This window comes from Drosophila biarmipes, chromosome 2R (assembly GCF_025231255.1).
Source record: "Drosophila biarmipes strain raj3 chromosome 2R, RU_DBia_V1.1, whole genome shotgun sequence".
NCBI classification, from domain to species: Eukaryota; Metazoa; Arthropoda; class Insecta; order Diptera; family Drosophilidae; genus Drosophila; species Drosophila biarmipes.
In genome coordinates, this window is record NC_066615.1 from 15,067,844 (window position 1) to 15,095,129 (window position 27,286).

At 48.0% G+C, this 27,286-nt stretch overlaps 8 protein-coding genes across 17 annotated transcripts in view; 3 read left to right on the forward strand and 5 right to left on the reverse strand.

Annotated features, from left to right (window-relative positions):
* Nucleotides 1-437: 437 nt before the first annotated feature.
* LOC108036238 (uncharacterized) lies at nucleotides 438-2,974 on the forward strand. The gene is made up of 6 exons (XM_017112246.3): nucleotides 438-579; nucleotides 663-796; nucleotides 977-1,068; nucleotides 1,124-1,260; nucleotides 1,317-2,652; nucleotides 2,713-2,974. The coding sequence occupies exons 2-6, from the start codon at nucleotides 772-774 to the stop codon at nucleotides 2,806-2,808; spliced, it is 1,686 nt and encodes a 561-aa protein (XP_016967735.1). The 5' UTR covers nucleotides 438-579; nucleotides 663-771; the 3' UTR covers nucleotides 2,809-2,974.
* A 372-nt stretch (nucleotides 2,975-3,346) lies between these two features.
* LOC108036640 (endophilin-B1) lies at nucleotides 3,347-6,739 on the reverse strand. Of its 2 annotated transcripts, XM_017112913.3 has the most exons (7): nucleotides 6,623-6,739; nucleotides 6,356-6,550; nucleotides 5,699-6,196; nucleotides 5,567-5,602; nucleotides 5,301-5,491; nucleotides 4,473-4,707; nucleotides 3,347-4,412 (listed from the first exon to the last, which is right to left on the reverse strand). In XM_017112913.3, exons 2-7 carry the CDS (start codon nucleotides 6,431-6,433, stop codon nucleotides 4,284-4,286), a joined length of 1,167 nt encoding a protein of 388 aa, XP_016968402.1. In that variant the 5' UTR covers nucleotides 6,434-6,550; nucleotides 6,623-6,739; the 3' UTR covers nucleotides 3,347-4,283. The 2 variants fall into 2 exon arrangements, with proteins under 2 accessions (XP_016968402.1, XP_050744178.1); XM_050888221.1 differs by lacking the exon at nucleotides 5,567-5,602 and having other exon boundaries at nucleotides 6,623-6,738.
* Nucleotides 6,740-7,073: 334 nt separating this feature from the next.
* On the reverse strand, nucleotides 7,074-9,692 carry LOC108036425 (mediator of RNA polymerase II transcription subunit 16). Its single transcript, XM_017112553.3, has one exon. It carries the CDS (start codon nucleotides 9,592-9,594, stop codon nucleotides 7,150-7,152), a length of 2,445 nt encoding a protein of 814 aa, XP_016968042.1. The 5' UTR covers nucleotides 9,595-9,692; the 3' UTR covers nucleotides 7,074-7,149.
* A 378-nt stretch (nucleotides 9,693-10,070) lies between these two features.
* LOC108036428 (divergent protein kinase domain 2A) lies at nucleotides 10,071-15,998 on the forward strand. Of its 3 annotated transcripts, none has more exons than XM_017112557.3 (2): nucleotides 10,071-10,206; nucleotides 14,861-15,998. In XM_017112557.3, the coding sequence occupies exon 2, from the start codon at nucleotides 14,869-14,871 to the stop codon at nucleotides 15,910-15,912; it is 1,044 nt and encodes a 347-aa protein (XP_016968046.1). In that variant the 5' UTR covers nucleotides 10,071-10,206; nucleotides 14,861-14,868; the 3' UTR covers nucleotides 15,913-15,998. The 3 variants fall into 3 exon arrangements, with proteins under 3 accessions (XP_016968046.1, XP_050744179.1, XP_016968048.1); XM_050888222.1 differs by lacking the exon at nucleotides 10,071-10,206 and adding an exon at nucleotides 12,864-13,012; XM_017112559.3 differs by lacking the exon at nucleotides 10,071-10,206 and adding an exon at nucleotides 14,601-14,719.
* On the reverse strand, nucleotides 10,212-13,388 carry LOC108036427 (uncharacterized). 2 transcript variants are annotated; one of them, XM_044091721.2, is made up of 2 exons: nucleotides 13,247-13,388; nucleotides 10,212-11,685 (listed from the first exon to the last, which is right to left on the reverse strand). In XM_044091721.2, exon 2 carries the CDS (start codon nucleotides 11,683-11,685, stop codon nucleotides 10,432-10,434), a length of 1,254 nt encoding a protein of 417 aa, XP_043947656.1. In that variant the 5' UTR covers nucleotides 13,247-13,388; the 3' UTR covers nucleotides 10,212-10,431. The 2 variants fall into 2 exon arrangements, with proteins under 2 accessions (XP_043947656.1, XP_043947655.1); XM_044091720.2 differs by lacking the exon at nucleotides 13,247-13,388 and adding an exon at nucleotides 12,944-13,092.
* Nucleotides 15,940-18,445, reverse strand: LOC108036426 (F-box only protein 42). Its single transcript, XM_017112554.3, has 3 exons — nucleotides 18,030-18,445; nucleotides 16,596-17,974; nucleotides 15,940-16,540 (listed from the first exon to the last, which is right to left on the reverse strand). Exons 1-3 carry the CDS (start codon nucleotides 18,208-18,210, stop codon nucleotides 16,100-16,102), a joined length of 2,001 nt encoding a protein of 666 aa, XP_016968043.1. The 5' UTR covers nucleotides 18,211-18,445; the 3' UTR covers nucleotides 15,940-16,099.
* A 442-nt stretch (nucleotides 18,446-18,887) lies between these two features.
* On the forward strand, nucleotides 18,888-21,373 carry LOC108036461 (tRNA pseudouridine(38/39) synthase). 2 transcript variants are annotated; one of them, XM_050887374.1, is made up of 5 exons: nucleotides 18,888-19,228; nucleotides 19,284-19,375; nucleotides 19,440-20,486; nucleotides 20,550-20,674; nucleotides 21,257-21,373. In XM_050887374.1, exons 1-4 carry the CDS (start codon nucleotides 18,945-18,947, stop codon nucleotides 20,624-20,626), a joined length of 1,500 nt encoding a protein of 499 aa, XP_050743331.1. In that variant the 5' UTR covers nucleotides 18,888-18,944; the 3' UTR covers nucleotides 20,627-20,674; nucleotides 21,257-21,373. The 2 variants fall into 2 exon arrangements, with proteins under 2 accessions (XP_050743331.1, XP_016968118.1); XM_017112629.2 differs by lacking the exon at nucleotides 21,257-21,373 and having other exon boundaries at nucleotides 20,550-20,728.
* The window catches only part of LOC108036460 (protein enabled), a 43,281-nt gene continuing 36,656 nt past the window's right edge, over nucleotides 20,662-27,286 (reverse strand). For 4 of the 5 annotated variants that reach the window (XM_044091795.2, XM_050887371.1, XM_050887372.1 and 1 more), the window contains exons 6-10: nucleotides 23,177-24,671; nucleotides 21,722-22,941; nucleotides 21,247-21,417; nucleotides 21,065-21,182; nucleotides 20,662-20,998 (exon numbers count right to left, since the gene is read on the reverse strand). In XM_044091795.2, coding sequence (XP_043947730.2) covers nucleotides 20,968-20,998; nucleotides 21,065-21,182; nucleotides 21,247-21,417; nucleotides 21,722-22,941; nucleotides 23,177-24,671 — 3,035 coding nt within the window. In that variant the 3' untranslated portion in view covers nucleotides 20,662-20,967. The remainder of the gene's footprint in view (nucleotides 20,999-21,064; nucleotides 21,183-21,246; nucleotides 21,418-21,721; nucleotides 22,942-23,176; nucleotides 24,672-27,286) is intronic. The other variant, XM_050887373.1, reaches the window with a different exon arrangement.

Genomic DNA, 27,286 nt, shown 5'->3' on the forward strand with positions numbered 1-27,286 from the left:
ATGTACTCAAGAGATGGACACTTCAAATTAACTTTGCTCTGTTTTTATGAATGTTTTACTTTTTTTAATTCCGATTTTGGCCATGTCGAAAAATAAATACATTTTATGTTTTTTTTTAATGTGCTTTTATTTTTTTTTGTTACATGATTAACTTCGTTTATGAAGGTAAACTTAAAGAACACATAATTTTGCACTACTTATCTACAAATACATTTGTGATACAAAATGTTTGTATTGCACAAACAAAATATTTTAATTCGTTTTAATTTTGTATTTCTTTATCAATTTAGTATAAATTCTTTGTTCCTGAACTTACTGTACGTTCGCAAAAGTTTTACTTCTTTATTTCCAAAGTACCATGTATTATAAAAACTACAACACGTACATCAGTGAGGCTACGGCATTACTTAACAATTCCCTATTCCCAAATAAATACCAATTCAGCTGGCCTTTAAAATAATAATACAGTCTGGTAAATTATTTGTTGTCCACTACGGTCTAAAAGTCTTCCTGATCAGTGATCTTAAACGCGATAGCTGCTTTTTAGAAAAAGGGAAAACAAGAAAAGTTGATAAAGATGTAAGGGGAGAAACTTCTTATCTCCAGTTTTTTAAATGTATAATAATATATGTGTGTTTTATATATGTGTACGTGACCGGCAGAAATCTAATGGGAGAGAATCCAGAAACCCAGTACTGATCAGTGCCAGTTCCGAGAGCAAAACATTTTGAAATTGAGTGCTTTCGAGACACATCATATCAAAATTTAAAAATGGCGTATTTTATTGGCGATCCCAGTGAGTGAATCAATCAAGGTTTTTTTTCGTCTGCTTCCTAAATTAAAAGTAGCTTTAAAAAACTAAGACCTAATAACTCTACATTTTATAGACCTAAGACGTGAGAAAGGGACTTGGTATACCAAATACTTCTTAAGATACAGAAGAATCTAAATGAAAGCACTCCATTTCCATTTCCAGTGGAGCGAAACTACTACTTCAGGGACCAAGTTGCCTACACAGAGGATCATATTCCAGTGAGGAAACTACGTTGGTGCGATGCTCCACCGCAGGTATTTGCGCTTTCGCAAGTGAAGTTGCTGCTTCCTAATCCTTGGTTTTCTTTAGCTTTACGAGAGAACTTTGTACGCCCACTTCAGGTCATTTGGGCACATACTTGAAATCCACATAACTAGGCCCGGAAATGGAGCCCCTCCTTTTCAAAGTGGTCATGTGATCTACGCCCAAGCCACGGATGCAGCCCAGTAAGTGCGACTCACCTCGTTATCAAAACTTTTAGTGACTTGGCACCCAATTCTAGAGCTCTGCGAGCCAATGGCTACAATGTGTTCATGGTGGAGGCCAGCGATAGTTGGGAGCAACCTGATGCCTATGGAACTCCTAGGGAACTAATGCTCCGCCAAGAATCGATGCTCTTTTCGAGGCTCAATGACGACTGCCTGGGGCACATAGTGATAGAACTAGGATTGCAAGATCAAGTGCGCTTCGGCAGGACCTGTCCGCGCTTCAGAGCGATCTTGGAGAGAACCGCCTCCAGGCTGCACTCTTCACTGGACTTGGGTGAATTCAGGACCATGACCGTGTGGGACATGCGTGACTTTTTCCAAATGTTCGGCTTACGTGTGCAGGTCCTCCACGGGAAATTTGAAACGGACCACATGGAGCGTTTCGCTGAATTCATAGGGGAATATTGTGTCAATTTGAAGTCCATGCAAGTGGTGTGCAGCCCCCAATTCGGACTCCATATGCACACCATATTCGCCAGGACCCACCAGCTGGTGGAGTTGAAGCTACATAACTGCGAAATAGCGGACGAACCTCTCTTGGAACTGCAACACCTGGTAAACTTGAAGAAATTGAACTTGAGCTGGAACCTACTCACGGGGCGCACTTTGGATAGACTACCGCCCTCCATCGAAGTGTTGGATCTTAATGGTTGCCAGGGCCTAGAAACCCAATACATTCCGGGCTTTTGCGGAAACCTACCCAATCTCAAAGAGCTGAACATACAGAACATTAATACATCGCCCAGAAAGGTTTTTCTCTTCCTGGTAATGGAGAATTCTTGTCCTTCGCTGGAGGTGCTAAGGGTGTCGGCCCATCCATGGACCACTTATGACTTTGTGCCCAGTCTGCCAAGTCTAAAGCACCTGACCATCTACAGTGGTGTCGCAAATGACGGAGCATTCAGGGACTTGTTGTGTAGTCGTCTTATAGGTGGGCTCGTGGAGCAGAAGTCCGCGCAGCTGGAGCAATTGGAAATGTTTGGATTCGAGTCGGTACCCATTCAGCAACTTGGACAAATTGCCAGGCTCAAAGGCCTTCGTGAGCTTATTATGCCAGATACGGATTTTCCCGACGCTTTGCTGAGGCATTTACCAAACCTCAATCGATTGGAAAAGATCTGCTTTAGGCCCTTGAGCGCCCATGAAAACATGATACTATATCTGTTTTTGTGCTGTTCCAAACTGAACTATATTCGCCTGGAAAAACACACCCATTTTAACATCAATCTGGTAGGAGGAATAGTGGCCAAAGTGCGGTGGGAGATAGCCACAAACGTGGTTCAGAGGAGGCTACCTATCGAACTCTGGGTATCTATGAAGAACGAGCAAATAAATGAGTTCAAAGTGGCAGTAAGTATTCATTACTGTTGCAAGTTGCATGGACCCTGCTAATTCACAGTTCAATTTTAGAATCCTGACGTTGTGCCTGAAGATATCATTCAAATAAGGTGCACGGACGATCATAACTTGCGCCAAGATACAGGGATAGAACTATTCGAGCAGTGATGATAATCGAACACCATGTTTTTTATCCTTTTATACCCATTATATTTTATGTTTTTTTATCCCTTATACCCACTATATTTTATATGCACATAATCGACTTTATATAAAAAATTTCAATAAATGAGTTCGAATTGGCAGTCAGAACTCTATACTTTTGGATGTTTAATATACCCTGCTAGTTCACAGTTTAATTCTAATCAAATTCAAATAAATCAAATCATTCAATCATAACTTTCGCCAAGATACTGGGATAGAACTATTCGAGCAGTGATGATAATCGCTTAGCTTTAGTATACACTTTAAATTTATTTAACGTCGATTAACCGACATAATGGCTATAATTCGTTGTAAATAAAAATAAGCAGTTGACATTGATAAGTAACAGGAAGGCGATAAACAATTTACTGCTCGAGAGACATGACGTCCTCTTGTCTAAAGATCAAAGAGTCGCCATCGCTTTAGACTTATATGGTCATTTGCCAAACTAACTCTATTTTCTACAATATAAAATCAAAAGCCCATTAAGCACAATCTGTACTTTGTTTTTCACTTTTCATCATATATTTGTAATCATTAAATATAGTTTGTGTTTTAAAAATTCGCTTCTATTAAAACTTTTTTGTTTCTTTGCTGAAAACCTAAAAATCATCGTTGTTTACTGTGTAATTGTTGTATTGTACCTTTTCATCAATAATTTGCTTTTAATTTTCAGCTATTAAGCGCTAGTCTCGCATTGGTGTTTAGAGTTTTGTCTTAAATTTAACGAGCAACATTCAATTAATTGACTTTCCAAAATTGCACGAAAAAATGTCGTAACTTATTACTTGCAGTAGGAAGGATAATAATTAGTTAAACTTCAAACGCCTCCGCAGTATACATTGATAATAGGATTAAGATCTCGTAAACATGTGAATAATTATAAGAGTTATAGATAATACGAATTTTGCTTGTTAACAAAGATCAAGACAAACTTAACACAAATATAATACTTTGTTGAGTGCAGAGAAGCTTAATTAAACAGCACTTGCTCTGTGGATATGCGATAAGTTTTAACAATTATAGTGTTGACAATTCATAGATTTATAAATATACCTTGACGGCTATTCAGGCAGCAGAGGATGTATATTTGATTTCACTATGCGCGCGTGAGCTGTTCAGGCGAGAAGCGTCGCTGTTTTGGGCAAGGATCAGGGTTTTTAGGATCAACGAGGCCTAAACTACAATGCGCTTTTTAACAACACGTCCACGTATGTATATGCCTTGTATATGTTTATGCATGTATATTCTAATAAATTATTGTACTCTCTTGCTAGTGCCAAATGCCAGTTTGGCCACATCATATATCATTGTCCAATTGCCTGCTTCCCTCCTCTCCATGATGTCCTCTCTCTAAACGTATGAGTATTGCCGTACTTGGAGTATTTTTCTTGAGATTATTGATTGGTTAATTATTGCTGAACGAGTTGCTGGATGGCTTAGAGTGTGACGTCGTGCTCTTCGTCGAGCATTTCCACAAAAGCTCGTGGCACCAGGCCCTTCATTAGGCCTTGCTTTCCGTACATGTAGTCCTCGTTGACCGGCGAACATTCGGTGACGAAGATAACCTGGAAAATGTTTTGCAGATAGCATAAGTTAGTCAAAGAGTGATTGAATGATTGACTCACCTCATTTGCACTTAAATTGAGCTCGGTGTGATCCTTGGCATCGTAGGAGCAGAGGACGCGGGCCCGCTGCATTTGATCGGTGCTGACGTGCAGGGGCTGACTGGGTTTGTGGCCGGGGCCGACCGCGTTGGCGGCATTGTTGTTGCCAGGACCACGGGCCGCGGCTCCGGACGATGGGTTGGACTTGCTGGCCTCGTTCACGTCGAGCGGAATGTATGGTGTGGGGCCTCCCAAGCTGATGGAAGATGCAGAGTTTAATGAGAGTTTTGATTCGGCTCGATTGTGGGTCTCTAAATGGAGGGATGAGCTGCTGAAACCTGATCTTTACAACTACGAATGACGGATAACAAGAACAACAACCTATCTAGTACGTATAATTAATGGTAATGTTAACTGGCAAAGAGATCCGACTCCATTTGAGGGTCGGGTGACCAAGAAGGACCCCTAAACTGTGGAGACCGCCGTCGTATCGAACTCTATGTGAAAGTCTTCCAGCAGGTTCGTTAACGACTTGTCCAGATCGGGATCTGGATCGCTATCTAGGGCCAGGCCCACTAAAGAATCGGAATCACAGGAATGCATCGACACAGAGCTGGGAGGCCCACCATCAACGTCTTCGCTATTGATGCGCAGGCGTGGCTTGGGATGCTGCATTCTGTAAGACCACAAACAGATAACATAACGCACAGTGAGATGACCAAAAGGGGGCACACGGGATACATCAGGTTAAGGGGACCTGGTTGTTTGTGGTGCAAGGACAGATTCTTTTGGTGCCTATTCGAGGGTCACTCACACAGCCATACTCTATCGTCATCGCCATCAACTTACTTGGCCAGCTCACGCTGCAGCTGCTCCATGACATCGCCGCACTGCTTGTAGTAGCGCACCTGCGTCTGGATGAAGGCGTGCAAGTGGCGCAGGTGCGAGGCCTGCGAGGTGCTGATCCCGTCCAGCAGCAGCTTGGTTATCTCCGACTGCCGATCGAACTCAGCCTGGGCCACCCGCAAGTCGCGCTCCGCCTGCAGAAATAATTCGAATTAGTAATCCACTTATTGATAAATCATAAATCAAAAGCTCGGTCAAGGTTTCGATACCTGCTCCAAGACGGCCTCTGGCGAGATGCCATCTTTCTGTACAATCCAAGCAGCAGAGGGCAGAAAAAGACCGTGAATAAGAAGGCCATTACGAAATCAATCCCCCCAGAATACCACCATCCATCCACTTACCGACTGCTGGCCCAGCATGCTGCGCGCCTTCTTCACCCGGTTCTTGCAGGCGTCGAGGTCCAGGCGCTTGGTCTCCAGGATGCCGCGCTCCTTGCCGATCGTCTTCATCTCGCCGTCGAGGAACTTGCGCAGCGGCTGTGTGAAGCAAATGCCCGAGGTGGCTATAAAGTCGTGCTCGCACTGGCCCAGCTTCTGCTCCGCCTGGCCAGCCTTGATAAGCGCCTGGCCGTAGGGCAGATCCTGCCCGAAGTCCCCGCCTGCCTCGATCATGTCTAGGGCCAGGTGCTCCAGGTTGCTCAGTCGCTTAGGCTTCGACTTCTCAATCTTCTCGAAGATGAAGTCCTCCACCCGGTTCTGGGGATTGGGTATCAGCACCGACTCCGTGTCCCGCACAATCTTCTCGGTCCATGTCTTGGTCACATCCGCCCGCTCGGCGAGATTCTGGAAGTGCAAGTCGTACTCAGTGCGCTCGGTGGTGCCCAGTTTCTCCTCCGTGAGCTGAAAAATCATTGAGAACCAAGGAGAATCGTTAAAAGGGCAAAGAGTGAACGAAAGTGCTTGAGCTCGGGCTGACCCACCACTCCTCCCGCCGAAGACCAGGCCCCACACCATCCCCACCCGCATTTTCAGCCCACCCAAAATCATTGATTTCTTCACCTGCACCACTCGCGATATCGTGCTGCCCGCCTCCTTCACCAGGTTCTTCACGTTGAAATTCGGCAGATTTATGTTCATTTTGGCCTAGGAGTTCGCCAATGGGATTTGGATGCAGATAAAAGTTGAACTTTAACTCTAGCTTCTTTGCAGTCCAATTTGTTTGTATTTATCCTATCCTATCCAATTTGCACTTTTCTAGTATGACCGTTAGCGAAGCGTTATGATAAAGAAGTAAAATACCAAGTACCAAGAATATCGAAAACATACCAAAATGTTGCAACAGGACCTAGGTTCTTATTGGAAATACCAAGTTGCACTTTTAAAATTATTTTCTCTTTCAAAAACTTTTTAAATCCCCAATACATATTATTATGGCTTCATTTTTAAAAGAATTTGACCTGAAGTCAACGGCATCCTTTATTTTTTTAAATTACGTCCAAGTTTCTAATGTGTACTCGGCCAAATTAAAAAATTTATAAAATTAAATACTTCAATCGCGAAAATCTCCTTACAAAAAATCCAAATATAGTGGTCAAATCTCTTACTGATCAACTCTCCGACCCTGGACATCTATGCAGGACTTTTTCACAGAACATTTTTCAATACATTTTAAATATGTGAAGTCCCAAAATTCCTACCGACGGACATACAAACAAGTCATTCCTATGGAGAATATATAATAAATGGTCGCAAACAACAGAACAGCTATGTTGCGATATTACTCTTATTGTATATTACTTTTATTGGAAAATAAAACTACGCTTAGGAATACTGCTGACAGAAATTAATATTAACTAGTGAATCTGCTTCCAAAATCCGCCGCAGTGGCAGTGCAGCCATTTGCTAAACCACGCTTTAAGCGCCGACGTCTTGGCCACCTTGTTGGCATTATTGACAAAAACGAATCCGCAGCGTGCGCACCTCCGGATGGTGCTTGGTCGTGCGCCCAACTGAAGGTTGCTTACGCCATCTTTAACCGAGCGGGCGAATACCACCTCCTCCGTTTCCATGTCCTGCAGACAAAGTGGTTCCACCAGCGAGGTGAACTGCAGTTGGCCCGACTTAACAGCTGCGAATCCCTGGGCACTTAGCAGCGTGGTGGGGTTGAACTTGGTGGGCTGCGGAATCAGCAGTTGCTTGGACAGCAGACTGCACTCGTCCAGCAGCATTTCGTCGGGCTCCGCGGGATTCTGAGCCAGGCGAGTCAGCAGACGAAACAGGATCACCAGCACATCGATGTTGTCCATTGTCTTGGTATAGACGGGCAAACACTGGGTGTTCAGCAGACCCCAGATGCGGATCATAACCAGAAGCTCGCGCAGACTGCTGATGGCCACGATGTCCCGACTGATGTCGTAGCTGGGCCGCTTCCCGGACAGCTTGCTCTTCATTACTTCCTCGGGCAGGCGATGCAGCATGTTGAGAGCCAGGTCGGTGACCCACTGGATTAGCTGCTGCAGACTCTGCAGCATTACCGGCTCCACAGTAAAGTCCTTGGCATCCAGATTGAGCATCACGGTGTCCACATCCGGTATGGATTCGGCCAGCTTAATGGCCAAGTTATCAGCGGGTCCTTTGTCCTGAAAGCCCAGATCAGATGGTCGAAGAAGACTCTTGAATGTTGTGGATATGGCGTGTAGGATGATCAGATTGTCGAACTCCTGCTGCTGCACGCGGCACAGATTGGATTTGAGGGCCAGAAAATTGGCATAGTAGTAGTGGCGCACATACGAAGGTTGCCGCGTAAAATTGTCCGTTAGCTTCTCCACAAGTGCCTCCAGGTTTCCAAGATTAAGGAGCAGCACATCGCTAGCATCGCAGCCAGTGACGATGCAATATTCCAGGAGCAGCAAACCTGATCCTGCTTGCTTCAGCAGAGGTGCCTGCATGGCGTGCAATTGCGCATGGCTATCGAAGATCAGGAGCATTTGGCTGGTGGGCGTCAAGTCGCCGCTTACGAAATGTACTCCTCCACTGGCGTCCGATACCTTTTCGAACTGTGTGTGATTAAGCTGTTTGAGCGTGTTGGGCTCCAGCACCTGGACACTGTTGTCCTGGAGAATGGCGTACACCTGGCAGCAATCCGGCGCGGAGACCGATAGTCGGGTTATGCTGATGTCTGCCAAAGAGGCATGCAGTTGCACCTTGCCCACCTGTTCCCAGCTTTCCGATTGCACGAATTCATTGGGCTTGCTGTTGGCTCCCTGGAGCAGCGCGTGGACACTCTGGTGCCGGCGTGTCAGGGTCCATTGCTCCAGTTGGCTCCCGCCACCATTCGGACACGCATAGGCTATGAAGATCACCTCCTCGTTGGCCACCCGTGTCCACTTCAGGTGGCTGATGCGCCTTCCGTCAAGGGGTCCCAAAAATATGCTGGCCTGCGATTCCGACTTGATGACCAAATGCTGCTCCAGACCCAGTTCGCCCTCCAAGGACAGGGAAATCCTGAAGCACTGCACCAACTGTTGCTGCCAGCCGCAGCTAAAGGCCACACTCAGTGCTCCCGAGGGACTCAGCGTCATGCTGCAGTGCTCGATGAAGCTGCGCGAGATGCCAATGCTGTAGAGCGTAGGCGTCAGCTCGACGACCTCGTGGGCAGTGCCTTCTACTCCTCCGCCGGCGGATGTCTTTTGTAGCACTGGCAGACTGAAAGCAGCCAGCAGACCGGAGGAAGTGAGCAGCACGCAACCCTCGCTGGGCACGCCTCCGAATCCGCTGAGAGTAGGCTTCTGCTGCTCCATCCGCTCGAACTTCTCGGCGTAGTAGGTGTGATCCTTTTTCTGCGGATTGAAGATCACCCCCTTGCCGTTGTGGAAGAACTGCGCCTCGATGATGTCCTCGCTGGGCACGGTGGCATGATACTGCAGGTGCCACAGGTTGATGGACTGGTTCTTTGTCTGCCAGATCTCAACGCGACCGCCAACGTAGCCGAGCAGCAGTTGCTCCCCGTTGGGGCTCCACTGGAGCACGCTGATCAGGGACTTGGAGGAGCACACCTTGAAGTACTCCCAGGGCGTCACAATGTCGCACACGTACACATGGCTGTTGCTGGCGCCCACACCCAATCCAGTTCCTGGCAGGGATCCTTCGCCGGCATCTCCGCCGTGCACCTCGTCCCTGCTCTGCAGGGCGCTGAACGCCACAATATTTCGCGCGGAGACGGAGCAGAGGACCTGCTTGTGCGGGAAAACACTGTCCTTGCTGAACTCCTTGCCCTCGACTTTGTACAAAATCGTCATTTTAGCAGCGTAAACAAAACCAAAGCGGAATATTATTGTTTTTAGGCGGCGACGTCTTCCAGCACTAATCGCCGTTTGGGAACTTCCCAACACTGAAGTGAATGTTCACACTGCATTTTGTATAATAATAATTTAAAGTTAAATTACATATGATAAATTAAATATTATTTTTAAAATGGTAAGGATAAGCAACTTGTTAAAAAAAATGTTATAGAAAAGAACAAATTTTGAACAATATTTTACGTCGTGTAATAAAACAGAAAACTTCTATCATATCATAGACAGACCAATTAAGAATAATTTTTGGTTGCCCTTGTTTTTAAATGTTTAAAAAGCCTAATTTAACCTATGGATGTATTTTTATTAATCAATCCTGGATTTGATTTTTAAATATGTTAAGTTCAGTGGAGAAACGTAATTTGGAAGTACTATTACCTCTAGAGGCAGGCTAAGTTAGCGTAGAAGCACAATCGAGGGACGGTCACACTGTCGCTTACCAATTTTTGTTTTGTTTACATCTAACCTGACTGATCTGGTTTTATTTATTAATTATTCCGATGTTTATGGTCGATTCGGGGCCGCAGGTGTTTTGATTTGTGCCCGCGACAACTGGTGAGTAAAGTTTTCGAGGCACCGCGCTACCGAGCGAGTTCGGCAGCCGCCAAACAAAAAGCGGCCCGCAAACCGGCTTTTTCCGCCTGTCGACGCCTTGTGTTTGAAGCGATCTTACTCACAGTTTATTGAACTTTGAGGCAGCGTACATTAACTTAGGGCAATAAATACACACACGTCTTACGCACTAACTAATTATGGTATAGAGTATCCCTCCCCGAGCGGCTACACCAGGTTGGCGTAGCGCAGTCCCTTGACCAGACTTCCGCTGAAGCTGTCCTCGTCTGTAAACCGGATTCCGTCCGCCTGGCAGGACTGCAGGCTGCACGGATACTCCGCGCCGTAGGCACCAGTGTCCCAGCGTATCTGCAGCTCGTAGGTCAGCTCAGGATTCAGCACGCAGGCCTCCTCGCGCCGCCAGCCGAGATGCAGATCACAGTTGTACTTGGTGCTCTGGCCCTGGACGACATGGCTCCACACGGGCTCACTGGCCGGACCCTCGCTCTCGGCGGGCACCTCACACAGGTCCAGGCGCAGCGATTCCCGGTACTCCAGTTGCTGGACGTGTCCCAAGCGGTTGGGGGTCAGCCGACTGTTTAACACCAGGCCCATCAGCGAGATGAATCTGGAGCACTTCAGGCGCAGGCGGAAGACCGGTGACTCGGAATCCACTGTAAAGGGTCGACAGGCCTTGTAGTAGCAGCGCTCTACTGAAACCACGGGCGCCAGAGCTGGTGATTTTAGATCATTCACAGTCGTGGCCACTGGCCAATCGCTTGGTTCACCACCCAAATCGTGCACCACCAGATCCGCATCGCTGGGACCCAGTCCCAACTGCTCGCACTCCTGGCGCGTCCACTCGTACACGTACCAGATGAGCAGCTTGTGCGGCTCCTTGCAGGCCGCTATTATGGCCTTGACGCACTCCTTGGACACGTGCACATAGTGCTCCTTCAGATGGCTCATGTACTGACCATTATTCACACAGCAACGCATGAAGAAGTTCATGCACACCTCCAGCAGGCTGTCCAGGCCCATGCAGACACTCAGCTCCAGAGCGGGCAGGATGTTCGCGAAGCGCAGCTTGCGGGTGATGGCCATCAGCGTGTCGGCGATCAGCTCCTCCAGCAGATACTTCTCTGCCGCGTAGTACAGCTCAATGCAGGCCACCAGTTCCAGGCCGTTGTAGTCCACGACGCCCGTGTAGATGTACTCCACCAGCACCTTAAAGATGGCGGAACTAATGTCGTGGATTTCGATTTCCGGCTCTGGCTCGTTGTTCTGCATGGGACCAAAGAACATGGCCTCAAAAACAGGACTGGCGGTGCTGAGGATAAGCTTGTGACACTTCACCTGCTCCTCGCAGACGTGAAACACACAATCCGTGTACTTGGCTCCATGGAACAGCTGGCCGTAGCGCCGGCCCAGAACACTGCCCACGCTGGCCTGCTCTTTGCGATCCACCGCCGAGATGCTCATCTGCGAAAGGGGCAGAGAAAGGTGGTTAATATTAATGAGCCCATAGAGAACCAGTTTCCAATTTGCGCGTGTCAAGAGGGTCCATTAATCATTCGAAACTCGAATTATAATAGAAACTATTTCGACACGGGGAATAGAAAGCGAGACGAGTGGGGTAAAGATTCGAAATAAGCTTTAAAAGAAACCGAAACGAGTTTGCTGAAACTTTGTTTGACCGCAAACTAAAGATTAGGGCTAAAAGAGAATGAAAACCAACATTCAAAGTTCCAGGCTGAAGAACCCCTTGGTAACTAAAACATAAGTGCCATTTGATATTTTCTTAAATCAAGTTAGCACACTTTCAATTCGACTTGCCATTTCATGGTTCCTTAATGTAAGGGCGTGTGCCTAAGATGTTAATACTGGAGGTCCGATAACGCAATCCCCCTTGAAAACACTATCTGTGAAGTCAAGGAGGTTCGTGTACGTAAAATAAAGTGACGCAACTTGCATTGAATAATATCCATTACCCCATGCATTAGATTTCCTTAGTCATGGCCAAGATCGCGGTGTTTACCGCATGCAAAATACAATAAACAGATGAACAGATGTATGTAGGTATTTGGGTGATCGCACACATGCCAGACTTTTGTTTATCAATAAGCCGAAATAATACTACGGCGAGCCAGTTTGTCAGCCAGCTATTCATCTATTGCCGGCTCGGGTTCGGTGTTTGTTTTTTCAGGGGGTAATATAAAACCGGTTCTAAGTGTTTCGACAGATTTCATTTGGACAAGTGTGGATTAGGCTAAGGCGACTTGTCAGGAGCACCTTATTTAGTCACCGGGCAGCACTTGTCGGTCTTATCAAGTACATGATTTATGGTCTCCAAACGGAGGTTACTATATGCCCCCTAATGGCCACTTAATGACAAACCATCAGCCCTCATTATCACTTCGATAAGCTTTACAAACTGCGTACAGGGTACCTATAGAACCATTTGTAAACAGCGGGCTCGTCTCGAGATGATCGTGCTGATCTCGGGCTCCCTGCTTTTCAGAATCCCAAACCGAGCTCATGCAAATATTATCTTTTTATTGCAGAGCTCGTCAATAGTCTGGAAATCTGCTGCGCACATTGTTGACTCGACTCAAATCGTGCGATTCGGTTGCGTAAAAAGTACCTAGCCAAGGTGGTGAAGGGTTCGCAAACGACCTTAGGGCTAATTTATGGCTATTCAGAACATTGGAAAAGTATACGAATTAAGAGGAGAACACACCTTTGGCACTGTGACAAATTCGCCTCCAAGCAAACACACGAGCGCTCCGCCACAAAAGCGATCTATATGGTAAAAACTTGGGGTATAGATGTACGAAAATTGAGTTCGGGGAAATTAAAAGCGAATTTCACGCGTCTAATTGAGTGATCGTCGCGCCGTCGCCTCGCCGCCTGAACTTGACCGATATCGCGTCTTCATGCGCCAGAGGACCCAGCTGTTGCACGATCGTTCGGAGAACCTGGGCGAGCACCAGAATAGACACACAACCGTCGAGCGCAACGCGCCACCTTCAACTGATCTTACCTGGCAAGGCGGAACGTTCTCCCAGCGATTTGGGGTCTCTTCTTTGCTGGCCTCTCGCGATCTCGCAGCTTTTCGCCGAGCTCTCAGGGCTCTGGGCTCTCCTCTGCTCCGAGTGCGCGATTCTCCTTCGGATTTGGTAGCCCGTTTCTTCCAGTTTTCTTTTATCCCGAAAGGTTCCCATGTGTCGTTGCCTTATACTCTGGGCCAGTTTTAGGTAGGGCTCCCGTTTCTCCTCAGCCATGGAGTCCCATAGGGGCTTCTCTGAGGCTAATCTATTCGAGTTCACCACATCCAGGTAGTTTAGATTGCCTAAGCCCACTTCTCGTATTCGCTGGGCGAGCAGGAAGTTGAAGAAGGCATTTGTAGAGCCCAACTGCTGCAGTTCTTGCAGCTGACAGTTCCTTGTGGTGCTAGTGCTAAATCGTACATGGGATTTGGTTTTGGGCGACTGAAGGCCCGGAGAAGACGTGGGTGCGGGTGCCGAGCCTTCGCCAAAGCCAATGTCATGGTCGCCGAAGTAGGAGCACCAGAACTCTAACGTCTTCTCCCAGCTCCAGTCCATTCCGGGGCACAACTAATTTTGAAGTATGGGGCAGGGCCAAAGGGACGGTTATCTCTGGTATCTCTCCGTAATGGCTGCTCTTCCCACCTCGGCGGAGATTACAAATTAAGCGTCTGCCTGGCTTCTCGCTGCCGGCGATTGATGGCCAACCTTGAACCCTTTCAATCGACTCTTCTTCAGTTCAGCCGGGGAAGCCAAGCACACCAAAGCTATTTCTGTAGATCCCAGTCTCTGCTATACCCTACGCTCTTCGAGGGGTACATCTTCCACTCGTTTATGACGCCCTGAAATAACAATGCTTTTGTGATAGTGGTTACTAATCCAATCAGCTCTAATCAGTCTAATTTAATTTTCTAACTTTGGAATACGGTAAAGGGCGATCTTAAAAGATAGGAAAATCAAATTAAGCCACGAATGTTTTCTTTATAAATTAAGAAAATTACATTTAATAAATTAGTATTATAAACAAATCATATGGAAAATTCTGTGTAAAGTACAAAGTTTGGTAAAATAATTTAAAATCCTGAAGGAAAGAAGAAAATTAAGAAGAAGTGGAAAGTCCTTTAATTTAAAGTTATTGGAACAAACTTAAAAATACTGAAGGATGTGACAATATAAGTAAAGTTAAGTAGAAAGTAGGCTTCTTATAACTTCTTTGTTTCAACCTAATGCCATGATTTTTTATCGTTCTAATCACTGGTTAATTTATGACTCATTTTGTAAGTAGATTTATATTATTTTTAATATAGAAAAACAATCAACAACTTTAAAACATGAAACCTTTTTGGGTTTATAAAAATTGAAACATCAAAGTTCGTAAAACATATGCCAGAAGAGCATTCATGCTTCGTCTAGAGCTAGTGTCCCCCAGCTGCTTTGAGTTTGGCTTTGGCATGTGGCTGGCCAAACAGGTAATGGCGCAGTGGACTCTGGAGGCTGGGCCCTCACGCACATTTCCACCCAGATACACACACGTGTGGCTTCTCTTGTTGTTTGGAAAGCCCCTTTGTCATGGTCTTAGCACTAACCTCTTCTGTCTTTCGCCTTTGCAGAACCTGTGATGCACCTGCCGCCTGGACAACTGAAAGTCCTGCTCATTCTGGCCCTGCTGCAGGAGCTGCAGGTGAAGCCGCAAAGGGAGCTATTCCAGGAGCTCTTCGAGAAGGATCTGCAGTTGTGTCCGGTCTGCTTCTCTGGACAGCGCGAGCGATGCGAGGAGGTGTTCCAGAAAATTGCAGAGCCTTCGGATTGGAGCAGACTTTTGAAAGCCATCTCCCTGCTCTTCGATCAACGGGCGATTTATTTTCTAGAACTGAAGGAGGATCAAGAGAAGACCAAAGTAGTGGCAAAAAGAAAGGACATTCATTTACAGAAACGTGAAGCGGAAAACTCGAGAAAGGAATTCCTAGAGCTGGAGGAGCGACCTGGTGGCTTCCACCTTTGCCGGACTTCTTCCAGAATACCCCGATTCGTTGATTACTTGGCGCAGCGTGGTCATGCCTCCGCCAGTATCTGGTTCTATATGATGCACTACGTCAGTCCGCTGCTAATGCAGGAATTGTATTTGCTCCAGTTTCCAGTGCCCAAGACCCATGCCTCCTGTGGTCTTACGCATTTCCAAGCCTACGCAGGACGTACTTTAATGCACTACGCTGAAGCGGAGGAAAACCTTCGCCTGGAGCTGTCTCGTCAGCTGCTCCAACTCGCCCTTAAGCTGACCTTTGGCTTTTCGGACTTTCGTATCTACCTAACCGATTTCACGGCTGATAATTTAGCCTATGACGACGACAGCAAAAAGGTGGTTCTCATCGATTTGGACTCCTTGGTGCTGGTGGACGCTGCCTCCACTTCAGGACAGGCACAGAAATACGAGCCCCTGCCTGGCGAGGGAGGATTCACCTTTGATGTTTCGGCATTCTGCTCCGGCCAGCAGCTGGATGCAAATGTCTACCAGGCATGCCTTCTTGTAAGGGATGTCTTGCTCAGGAATACAGACAACGAAAGACTCCAAATGCTCTTGGAGCAGTGCGTTGCCTGCCAAGATGACCTCTGTGATATGCGCTTTCAGCAAGCGTACGACTTGATCAAACTGCTGGAAAGCTAGAATTAGAGCCAGGGATTGGAGATCCGCTAGTAGTTAATCGTTTATAATCATAAAACACATCGATTACACTCAATTTAATATCTAAATGAACGTCGAACGCCGAACTTTGAAGGATTGGGGAGGAGGGCTAGCAGCGGCTACCTGCTATCCGGCTAACTTAGGACTAGGACGGGCGTCGGTTCAGGGCCTAGATAATATCACGTGGCACACTCAGGAAGTGTATGGAATTGGACACATGGTGTGTGATGTCCGTCAGTGTCTCCTTGTGCACGCCTCCGAACAGGATGAGCTCGCCGTTGCCGGCAATGAGGCTCGAGAGGATTAACCGGTCCGGAGCGCCCTTAAGCACGCCGAAGTTCTTGTACTCCATCCAGTCGAGAGCCGGCTCGCTGCTGTCCAGGATGCTGGAGATGTCGCACACGAACAGGGATTGCACATTGCAGCGCAGTCGCTTGGGTGAGGGGGCGCGCAGTGGTTGTGGTTCCACTTGGGCAGCGGCGGGTGCACTGCGCCGCGAGTTCCGTATGGCGTTCATCTTCTCCTCCATGCGACGGATGCGCTCGTTGTGATCCCGCGAGGCACTTCGCGATCGAGTGGGCACATTAAAGGCGGCCATACGAAAGGGATCCTGTTGGAAGAAATAATTTTGACTAAGGATTTTTTGAGCCCGTTTAACAACTCACCTCGTATAGCTCATCGAAGCGTTTTGGCAGCCTGGGCTCATTATCACGACACCTTAGCGCCAGGTTCCTCTGCAGCCGCTGGGCGGCATCCACATCGCCATCGGCGGGAGATGGAGGAGCATTTGGTCTCACTGGCGGGGATGGGGGAGATGCAGCAGGAGCTGCAGCTGGCGGGGCATGGAGATCACTCAATCTTCCCGAGCGTGGCTGGTTGTTGTTGTTATTATTATTCACATTGCTGTTGTGCAGAAACTGTTGGGCTTGCTGCATGTGCTGGTTCAGAATTGCTCTTCGGTTGGCTAAATACTGCTCCTGGGGGCCCAGAGCTGCTGCTGCCCCTCCCACTCCATGACGGATGTTTCCCCCGCGATTCTGTCCAGGACCACCCATAGCCCCGCCCAATCGACGCTCCGGCATTGGTATTCGGTGTCCTCCGGGGGGTAGATTCTGAAGAGGATTCGGCGGCGGCGGTCCACGACCTCCTACGACCGGGACCCTGCTCTGCTTCATCATCTGGAAGTCCTGCGGCATATTGGGCGATGGTCCGACAACCACAAGATAGTTGTTAACCTTGCAGCCTGGATTGCACCACATGTGGACGGCTCCGAAGCGCTTGTTGCGCACATTAAGCGATTTCCAGCACCACGCATCCCTGGTCATGTCCAGCAGCCAGGCATCGGTGTACACCCGATTGGCGCCACCACATCCGCCCACGACCAGCAAATGGTTCCTGCCCAGCTCCACCTGGATTTGTCCGTATCGCGGACTGGGTCGAGTGTTGCCCACGAAGAGCGGCTGCCACCAGCGCTGCTCCGGCAGATCCAGCACCCAAGTGTCGTTGGAGTTCACGTTGACATCGTCCTTGATCTGGTAGCCACCGAAGATGACCATTCGATCGCCGTGCACTGTGGCCGAGTGACCAGCCATGGGTGGAGGGCAGGATAGCGAGTTCCGCAGCAGCCATCGATTCTTGCCCAGGTCGTAGTAGTGCAGCTCGTCGAACAGACACCATGGCTGGTAAGGCGGATGCAGCGAGGGGTAGCGCCAGCCGCCGAAGAGTACCAGCTGATCACGCCACGCCACCATGGAGGCACTCCCCTTCGGCGAGGGATAGGTCCCTGTGGCCACTGGCCGCGCCCAGCGCATGTGCGTCAAATCGAAGCGCCAGAGATCGTTGAAGGTGGTGTCCGAGGAGGAGCCTCCACCAAACACGTACATGGAGTTATCGTGCCGCACAGCCGAGTGGGCAAAACGTCCGGCGATGAAGGACAGGGGTGCTCCGGCCCCGGCATTGACCGTCTGCTGGGAAAACACCTCCCAGCGCAGTCGGAAGTCGGTGAGGCCCTTCTCCAGGTTCAGCTTGGAGCGGCGCACGAGATCTGGGCAGGATTACAAGTTAATTAAAGAGTGCTATGACCAATTCTGAATACGCACTCTTCACAATGGCATGCCATCGCTTGCACACCAAGCTGCAGTGCTCCAGGTCGCCGTAGGGCGGCAGGTAGGTGAAGATGAACTCCAGTATCTCATCGGGAAGGACATTCAGATTCACAGCGGCCAAGGTCGCCGCGCAATTCTCATTTTCGCCGTCGACCTTGTGGCTGCACGCGTCCATCCTTTGTGATGTCCTTGCTGCCTTTGCCTCCTGCCTTCCTGGCGTTCGTGGTGTCTCTCACCTTCGGATGCTGCACCACAGAGGCAGCAAATGGCAGCGAAAGGTCTTAGGTCGCGTAACCGTGGACTAGGACTCCGTTTTGGCCTGGTATTATGATGGTTTTTGCCTTTTTTGAGAAAACTAAAATAAATTATAAACAGTGCGAATGGTATGACCGCGCTTGGAGTCACGAAAGATACCACTAATTTCTGGAAAATATACCAGAACAAAAAATACTGCTCACAAAATATTCCGCTGTTTTAGCTTTTGAAATATTTGATTTGTTTAATAAGTTTTTATAGGTTCTTATCCAAAATTAAAAGCCAAAATAACAAGCCAACTTTACATAATTACTAAAAAGTAAAAAACTTACTGACTTTGCTTACTTATAGAAACTCGCTATCAGACTTTAAGAAATGTTGTTGAAAAATTGTCAGAGTCTTCCATTGAATGATTACAAAAAAAATTACGTTAAAAATAATTAATGAATAAATATTATTGATCTAGGCAAACATTATCACTTTTATATATCAATTTTAATATGCAAATATGAAATATAAATAGTGTAGACATGGTATAATCAAAGAAACAGAGATTTCACATCTCCGATGCCCGCGTTTCTCTGCGAATGGCAAACAGCCAGGTAGAACTTCACGTGTAGCTTTTAATTTGTTTATTTGCAATCTACCGCCAAAATGAGCGCAACAAGTGACAAAAAAATTGTAATAAACAAACGCTTAAAGGGTCTGCCCCGCGAGGCTCTGGAAAAACTGAGCCAAACCGAACTGATCGATAAGATTGTCCAGCTGGAGGCCTACAACTTTCAGCTGCGAAATCTGCTGCAGAAGAAGTTAACCGAACAGGACAAAAATGATGAGGAATACGCTATATTATTTGGAAAAGAAGCGGAGGACAAGGTTTCCAAAGATAAGAAGGTGCCCAGCAAAGCGCAGAAGCAACGTAAGTTCGATTGGAGCAGGTAAGTGGGTGGGTTTTAGTAGAAACATTATAACTAAATATTCCCATCTTTTCAGTGCCCACAGGCGTCATGTTCTGCTGAAGATCACCTACTTTGGCTGGGACTATCAAGGATTTGCCTGCCAGGAGGACTCCAATGACACCATAGGTAGATTCCTTACCCATCTGTTAGTTCTGTTAATTGTTCCTTACTTTTACTTATTTACCAATAGAATCCAACTTGTTTCGCGCTCTAACTCGCACTTGCCTGATCGAATCCCGCGCCACCTCCAACTATCATCGCTGTGGACGCACCGACAAGGAGGTCAGCGCCTTCTGCCAGGTTATCTCTATCGATCTGCGCAGCAAACATCCCCCCGAAACCCAACTGGATCCATCTGCTCTGATCTCAGAGATCGACTATTGTGGTCTGCTAAATAGGGTGCTGCCCAAGAACATCCAGTGTGTGGCGTGGATGCCACTGCGCAGTCCAGTTTACAGCGCTCGTTTTGATTGCGTTTCGCGTAGCTACCGCTACTACTTTCCCAAGGGCGACCTGGACATTTCCGCAATGCAGGAAGCCTGCAGACTCCTAGTGCGCCATGCGGATTTCAGGAATTTCTGCAAAATGGATGTCCACAATGGGGTGACCAACTACATGAGAAACTTACAGTCGGCTAGGGTGCAGGCTTGTGAGGAGAATCAATCGAAGACGGGCTACGACATGTACTACTTGGAGATCCAAGCCAATGCCTTCCTTTGGCACCAGATACGTTGCATCATGGCTGTGCTATTGCTTGTCGGTCAAAGAAAAGAGCAACCCAACGTTATTAGTCACCTGCTTGATGTGGATTCCAATCCCTGCAAGCCCCAATACACGCCAGCCATTGGTTTGCCCTTGAATCTGTTCCGCTGTGATTTTCGGGACAAGACTACGAGGAGTATAAGCCACCCATCTAACGAGGATGCAAATGAAGAGGCCATGGACACCGCCACAGAGGGAACGCAACCATCAGATGCTCCCGCCTGTTCCGAGGAACGTGACCTGACTAGTTGGATTTACAGTGAAGAAAATCTGCAGAAGCTAATTGAGAACACTCAATGTGAGTGGACGCAGTTCAGTGTGAAAAGCACCATGATACGAAATGTGCTTCAACAACTAGAAAACCTGTTAGAGGATAACTTCAAACCCAAAGAAAAGGTGCAGGCACAAGTAATCCTGCTGCAGGATTCCGTCAAACCGCGTCAATATCAGCCTCTCTTGGAACGCAAACGTTGTGGTAAAAATTTTTAACTCACATTATGCATGGTATTTATACCATTCTAATTAATTTTATTTACAGAGAGTTTGGAGAATCGCATAGATCATTTTGTGAAAAAGCAACGACTGATTGTCAAAGATGAAACGGAAACAGCGTGATTTATTTTAGTAAATATACATTAAGACAAAACAGATTTAGCTTTTCAGGTAAATATATTTAACTTGTATGTAAATATAACTTGTACAACGTTTCGAATCTTAGCCTAGTCTAGAATGGGTAAATAATTTAAAATTGTAACTCCATACAATTGATTATATACTATTTGGGATTCTAGTTTCTAAATAGAGTCTGTATATAAGTGTAGTTATTTCAAGGGGCTTTGTACGATTACGAAAAGGGCTTCATTTTGTGTAAAGAAGCCAACATTTAACTTGGTTAAACGATGCAGGTTGTCCATAATCAGGTGTTTTCAAGGGGAAAAGTCAGATGTGGGTATTAACTAACAACCCATTGATTTAGCTTTCTGTAATCTGCAAGGGAGAAATGTATAATTTTAGTGTTGTATTTATACAAGAAGTTGGATTAGCTGCACTTACTTTCTTCGCAAGATCTTAAGCACAATGGTGCCCTCTCTAACGTTCTTAAAGAGTCCTATGGTTTCGGCATGACTCATGCCCTGCACCGAGTTGCCATTGATCTCCACTATTTCATCGCCTATTGGGGTATTTTCCATAGTTAGAATTGTATACCAATGAATGTTTTTAAACAAATAACTTACCTGCTTGCAGTGTGCCATCATCGGCTGCCTGTCCGGAGGGAAATACGGTTTTGACAAAGATTCCCATATTGCCCTTGGGCGAATCGCGGCCTCCCACTATGCTGAAGCCCAGAGATTTCAGTCCGGGTCCCTTGAAGAAGGTGATAGTCTTCGGAGTGCAACGACCACTGCCTGGGAATTTAAGGATGAGCTTAGTTTATAAAGAGAATATGTTCTGTGGAGGGGAATATCTTCTCCACAGTTTTCAAATTTCAGTTACTGTGGCTTAGAAATCACTATTATATGTCACTTAAGGTGTCTAAAAGTATGCAACAATTTATAAGACGACTGTTCTTTATTAACTGCATTCTTTAAGACACCTTGAGAAATTTTTAAAAGTGCTTGAAAAACCTTTGATTTTTTTTCAGAATAACTTTTAAAATGTTGACTTCTTCTAGTTAGCTATTTAGTGGATTATTGGGTTACTGATTCTCACCCTCGCTCATGGACGCTCGGATGACCTCCGCCATTTCCTCGTCGCGTATGGTTAGCTTGGCCACCGGCAGCGATGGCCTGTGATGCATTAGGGCAGCGGCCGGCGGAGCCAGGTTGGCGCCTGCTCCCGCCGATGTGGATGTCGAGGATGCTGGTGAGGATGAGGCGTTAACATAGGGATTAGGCGAGAACAGTGAGACGCTCTTTGGCGTGTGCTTGATGTACAGTGATTGGTGTGTCTGTTGCTGGTTTTGCTGCGCTTGCTGATGGTTAGTGAGATCAGTGGTTGTGGTGTTGGCTGTAGAGGATGGGGTGTTAGCGACTCCCTCCCCGGCGGTTAGACTGTTAGTCGGCGGCTGCATGAACAGACTGAGGCGCGACGAGCTCAGCCGCGAGTGGGCAAACCGGAGCGAGCGATAGTGCGAGTTGGCCAGGTTGATGGAGTTCCTAGCATAGTGGGTGCGCTGGCCAAACTGCTGCGGGTTCGGGCCGGGGGACAGGGCAGACCCCTCGGAGCAGCGCTTCCGGGCCAGCAACTGCCACTTCTCGTCGTCCGCCAGCGAGGTGGCCACGCACACGCTCGCCGCCCGATTTGCATACACTGGCGTATAGGATTCGGTGTCGTTAGCGGGGTCATGCTCGTTATCCAGCAACCGGTGGTTAGGGGAGGAGGAGCAACTGCTGCTGCCGCCACTGCTGGCAAAGAGCGGGGTCGGTGTTAGAGCCAAGCTGCGCTGACCTGAGGAGCTGCGCGCTCGCCTCCTGAGGAGCTCGTGCTCCGGCCCGCCCACCTCCAGTGAGTGCCTGGGCGTTGAGCTCCGGCGATGCTGCATCAGCGGCATTGGGGTGGGCATGGTGCTCACACTGGCCATTGACCGCGCATCGCACTGGTCCTCACCCTGGGCATCCTGCTCCTGCTCCTGCGGCTGCCCCTGAATCCTCTCCTGCTGCAGCTGCAGGCTCTGCACGCTAGTCAGACTGTCGGTGCTCTGGGTGCGCTGCACATAGCTCAGCCTGTGGCGCTGCGTGCTCATCCCATCGATGCGGATTTTGGTGTAGAAGTCCGTGACCGTGGTCACCTCATCGTGGGCAATCACCAGGTCGATGCAGTTGTCCACGAAGCTGCTCAGCAGGCGCTGGACCTCCGCAAAGGATTGGATGCCGCGCAGGTGCTTTCCATTCACGTTGACAATCTCGTCGCCCAGGCGAAGGCGGCCATCCCTTAGGGAAAGAGTGTAAGTTATGGTTAGATCATGATGATTTGATATTTTATGGGTCGTTTTCTCAATATCATGTTAAGTTTGTGTTTAGTTTTAAATTAATTTTCTCAATGTGGGTATCAGGATATAAGGAAAATATAATTTTCCAGACGAGCAATTTAACTCCACGTCAAAAATTAACATGACATTAAGAAAACGAGGAGGGATTACGGAGGGATTATTATTCCAGTACTTACTTCTGGGCCATGCCATAGGGTTCCAGCTCCACGATGAGATACCGGTACTGCTGCTCGTTGCTGTTGGTCATCACTGTCTTGGGTGACAGGACGATGCCGATGTAGTCCTCCTGGCACTTGCGCTCCAGCTTCAGCTGCCTGAATCTCCGCCGGATCGTCTCCGTTTCGTAGTCGTAGTTGTAGCCGCCCAGCGACACGGGAGCACTGCAAATGCTGCTGTTCCGCGTCGATGGAGCCGCACCCAGGCCCATGCCCAGGCTCAGGCCCATGCCCATGCCCACGCCCTCCGACGAGCTGAGCGAGATGAGCGAGTTGCGCTTGAGGGTGCCCGAGGCAATAGATTCGGTATCTCCGCCGGAGATGCTCAGATTATTGCCCAGCCGGGCTCCCGTCGCACCCCCATCGCTGTCGTAGCCGGACTCGTTCGAACTCAGACAACTACTTAATCTTTGGTAAAGTGGTTCCCAGTCCTTGGAGGTGATGCTGTCGTTGCGTGACACATTGCTCAGCATCGCCTGTTCGGGGGATCGGCGCTGCGGTAGGGGCGATGCGGCCTGCTCCTGCTCGAGGAGATCCCGCTGATGCTGCTGGTGCTGATGCTGCTCCCGCTGCCGTTGAATCTGTTGCTTCAGGTGACCGGGTCCATTGCCGTGATTCTCCTCGGGCAGCACGGAGAGACGGGATCGCAGGAAGGCGTACGGAAAGGCCCCACGTCGCGAGGGATCGTGCTGGCCACTGGGTGCAGTGCCTCCTCCTCCTCCTCCCGCACCACCGCCCGTTGCTGCACCACTCGGAGGAGATGCCAAGCTGCCGGCACCACTGCCACTACTTGTGCTGGCTGTCAGGCAACTGCTCACCTTGGCTATGTCATCGCAGCTACTGGACTTCAGACTGGCAATACGCGGCAGTCGCTGCTGCTCTCGCTGCAGATTCAGACCCTCGGTGGGATCGTCGCACTTGACGTAGGAGCAGCTGGACAGCTGGCTGGTGGAACTGCTCCTATACAGCGTGGTGGCCGCCGGCGTGGCCTGCTGGGCCGCCTCCGAGGCCTTGAGGAGATTGTGGGAGCGATGGTTCAGCATGCCGGTGGAGCCGATCCGATGGAAGAAGTTCTTCAGCGCCTTCTGTGGGCGGGCGGCCGCCTGGAACTGATGCGTGGGCGTGGACTGGGCACTCTGGCTCTGGCCAGAGCCCACATCCTGGGCCAACTGCTGTTGCTGCTGCTGCTGCTGCTGCTGCTGGTGACGCTGCTTGATGGTCTCAATGGGGCCCGACTTGCACTTCTTGAGGGTGCTGGTCGTGGATCCGGAGCTGCTGGGCGAGGGCGAGGCCTTTGACGAACTGGACGCGTTGGCTCCACCGGACCCACTCTTGTGGTGCGTTGGCGAGTGGAACAGACTCCTCAGGTCCGAGTGCGATTTGTGGGCGGCGGCGGGCGAGTCGCTGCGCTTCAGCAGATCCAGTTTGCGACTCATGCGCTTGCCCCAGGTGAAAACTGCAGGAGGAGAGAGCAGGATGGAGGATTTGCAATCAGAAAGCGATTTCTAACTTAATTATAACACTTCAATAAATCTCAACGCCTCGCCGCAAGTCGGCGCTGTGGCCGGTTGACAGATGAAAAATGTCCAGGGTTCCGTACCACATGGTCTTGATCTTGGACACGGCCAATGACAATCCACCGCTCCAGCTGCACTGTGGTCAGCCGGCTTGCCACGTGCCGGTGAAAAGGCATCCGATTTCAAGGCATTTGCGGTTGGAGTTTCCCCCACATGGAGTCATGAAAGAGGGGGTCGGCCCCAAAGATCTTTCGACCTTAACTGACGTTGAAGTCTTTTGACAAGAAAGCACAGGGAAGCCAGCGGCTTTGATCGGAGTTGAGGGATAGATGGAACCATATTTATTTGTTTTTTATGAAGGAGCAATGTTATATTATAAGCTTAATATTATTATTCCTTCTTACTTAAATTTTTTGAAATTTAACCTGCCAACTTTATTTTATTTGATACCATATTAAGAACTTAAGTGATAATTCCATTTAACCCTACATCTCGCACTATTAACTATATTAATAGAACTGCACTTAATATGCCGAAGATAACCACATAGGTTAGACCCTAAGAGATATGTTTGCATTTTCTATTGATCTCTGGCATTAGCAGCCCATCTCCTGGTCATCGAACGATCGTAATTCTGCAGTTATTGAGCAATAAACACACCTCAATTACTAATAGAGCATAACCAATCATTAAATGGAGTCGGATTGCCCATCGCCCAGCGGATATCTAATACCGTCGTAAAATGTTTTAACGATTGGGCCTTAATAGCAATTGCAAACACTTGGAGGAGCACAGAGACTGGGCGCTAGAATGCTCCTCTTCGAATCTGGTTAATAAACAAATTTATGCGCTTGTTCCATATTTATCGCCCGAAGATGAGGTGCTGAGGACGGGGACGGGGCATTTACCAACAATTAGCATAAAACATGCACAGCCAAAGATTCGAGGGATCAAGGAGGCATCGCTTGCCATTGACTTCAAAGCCCATTATACGGCTCCACCAATAAAATTTCCAAAACTATTTCCATCAAATCGAAGTGGCGGAGTGAGGCCCAAAAGCGTGACCAGTGATGCGAGGCAGTGACTCAGGGCACTGACTAACCCACTTACTCACTGGCACTGGGGAAAATGGATTTCGGAACTAGGAGATGATCTTCGTATAGAAAATATATATCTTCGAATTCTAGCTAATAAGTTTTACTTATAACAAGTTATATATTTTTGAGGGAGAAGTGTATTTTAAGGAACAACTCAGATTAATAATATCATATCTATTGAGTTGTATTGTAGTTTGGAGCTTGTAGGTAGGGACACAAATATGTAAATATTTGATATGTTAATATTTAATTTCTAGGATTCATTCTTCTCCCTGCTGAGTCACTGCATCCACCAGTGATCAGTGATCACTGGGCCTATTCTGAGCCACCTCTGGCTCTATCCAGCTTCTTTCGCTGACTCGTGCCAAAGTTGTTTAATAGCCGCAGCCCAGCCGCGGGCCTTGGTCCGTTCAAATTGCCCTGGCTCAGGCCATGTGTGGGCGCAGCGACTTGGAAGCCGGGCTGCGGATGGGCATGATGACTGCGATGATGATGATGAGGAGGCGTTTGAGGGGTGGCCAGATCCAGAGCCAATGCAGGTTGACAGCCGCTCCGAACGGCGAAACTCCACCCAAGGCCTGACCGAGTTCGCCTTTGATTAAAGTTTTCATTGCAATCACACAGCCGAAGGAAATGGGGGGCAGGATGGGATCGCATGGTATGGAATGGGTGAGGAAGGAGGAGCTGCAGCCGAGTGTTAAACAATAATAGGAAACGGCGCGCGGGCATCAATTATATGACAACCTCAGCCACACTCCCAGAGACTCTCCCGATCCCGGGATCGCTGGCTTCGCTGGTTCCCCTCCCACAGCCCCATCGCCATCTCCATCTGCAGTCACCGCCGGCCACATGCCACAAATTCTACACCCACTTAACTTTCAAGACGGTGTCAAATGCCCGCCAGCCCAAGAGGCCCGTTTCCCTCCCATGGCACCCCTCAAGAGTCGCTGGTCGGAGATGGCTTTGTTGCAATTTTGCCGGCTGACATGTAAGCGGTGTTGAGGCAAAACCATTTGAGGCCCAGAGAGCTGGAACAGAATCTTAGAGCTGAGCATCTGAAGTGGTGCAGAGGTGGAGAAAGGAGCGGAGCTTGCCAGGGTTGCCAGAGAAAGGAATGGTTCAGAAGAGTCTCTTCTAATTCTATGATTATTTCTGAAGATCTTAGTTAAGTTAAGGGTCTTGAACCTAGTAAAAGGGTCATAACTTAGGGATGATATGTTATAACTAAGCCAAAGAAAAATGGATTGCGCATCTCATCAGTTCTTATATTTATAATGGAATATTCCAATTTCAATTTCTAATTGAAATAAATTATTTTATGACAAAATCTTCAAGTGGGCTTCTAAAGTGTTGTTGGATATCTGAATGGTCCAAAAGAAAAGTCTTTATGATTATTATAACTTCTAGGAATCCTCTAATAATTATTATCATTATTTTTATTTAGTTTACGGTCTGAA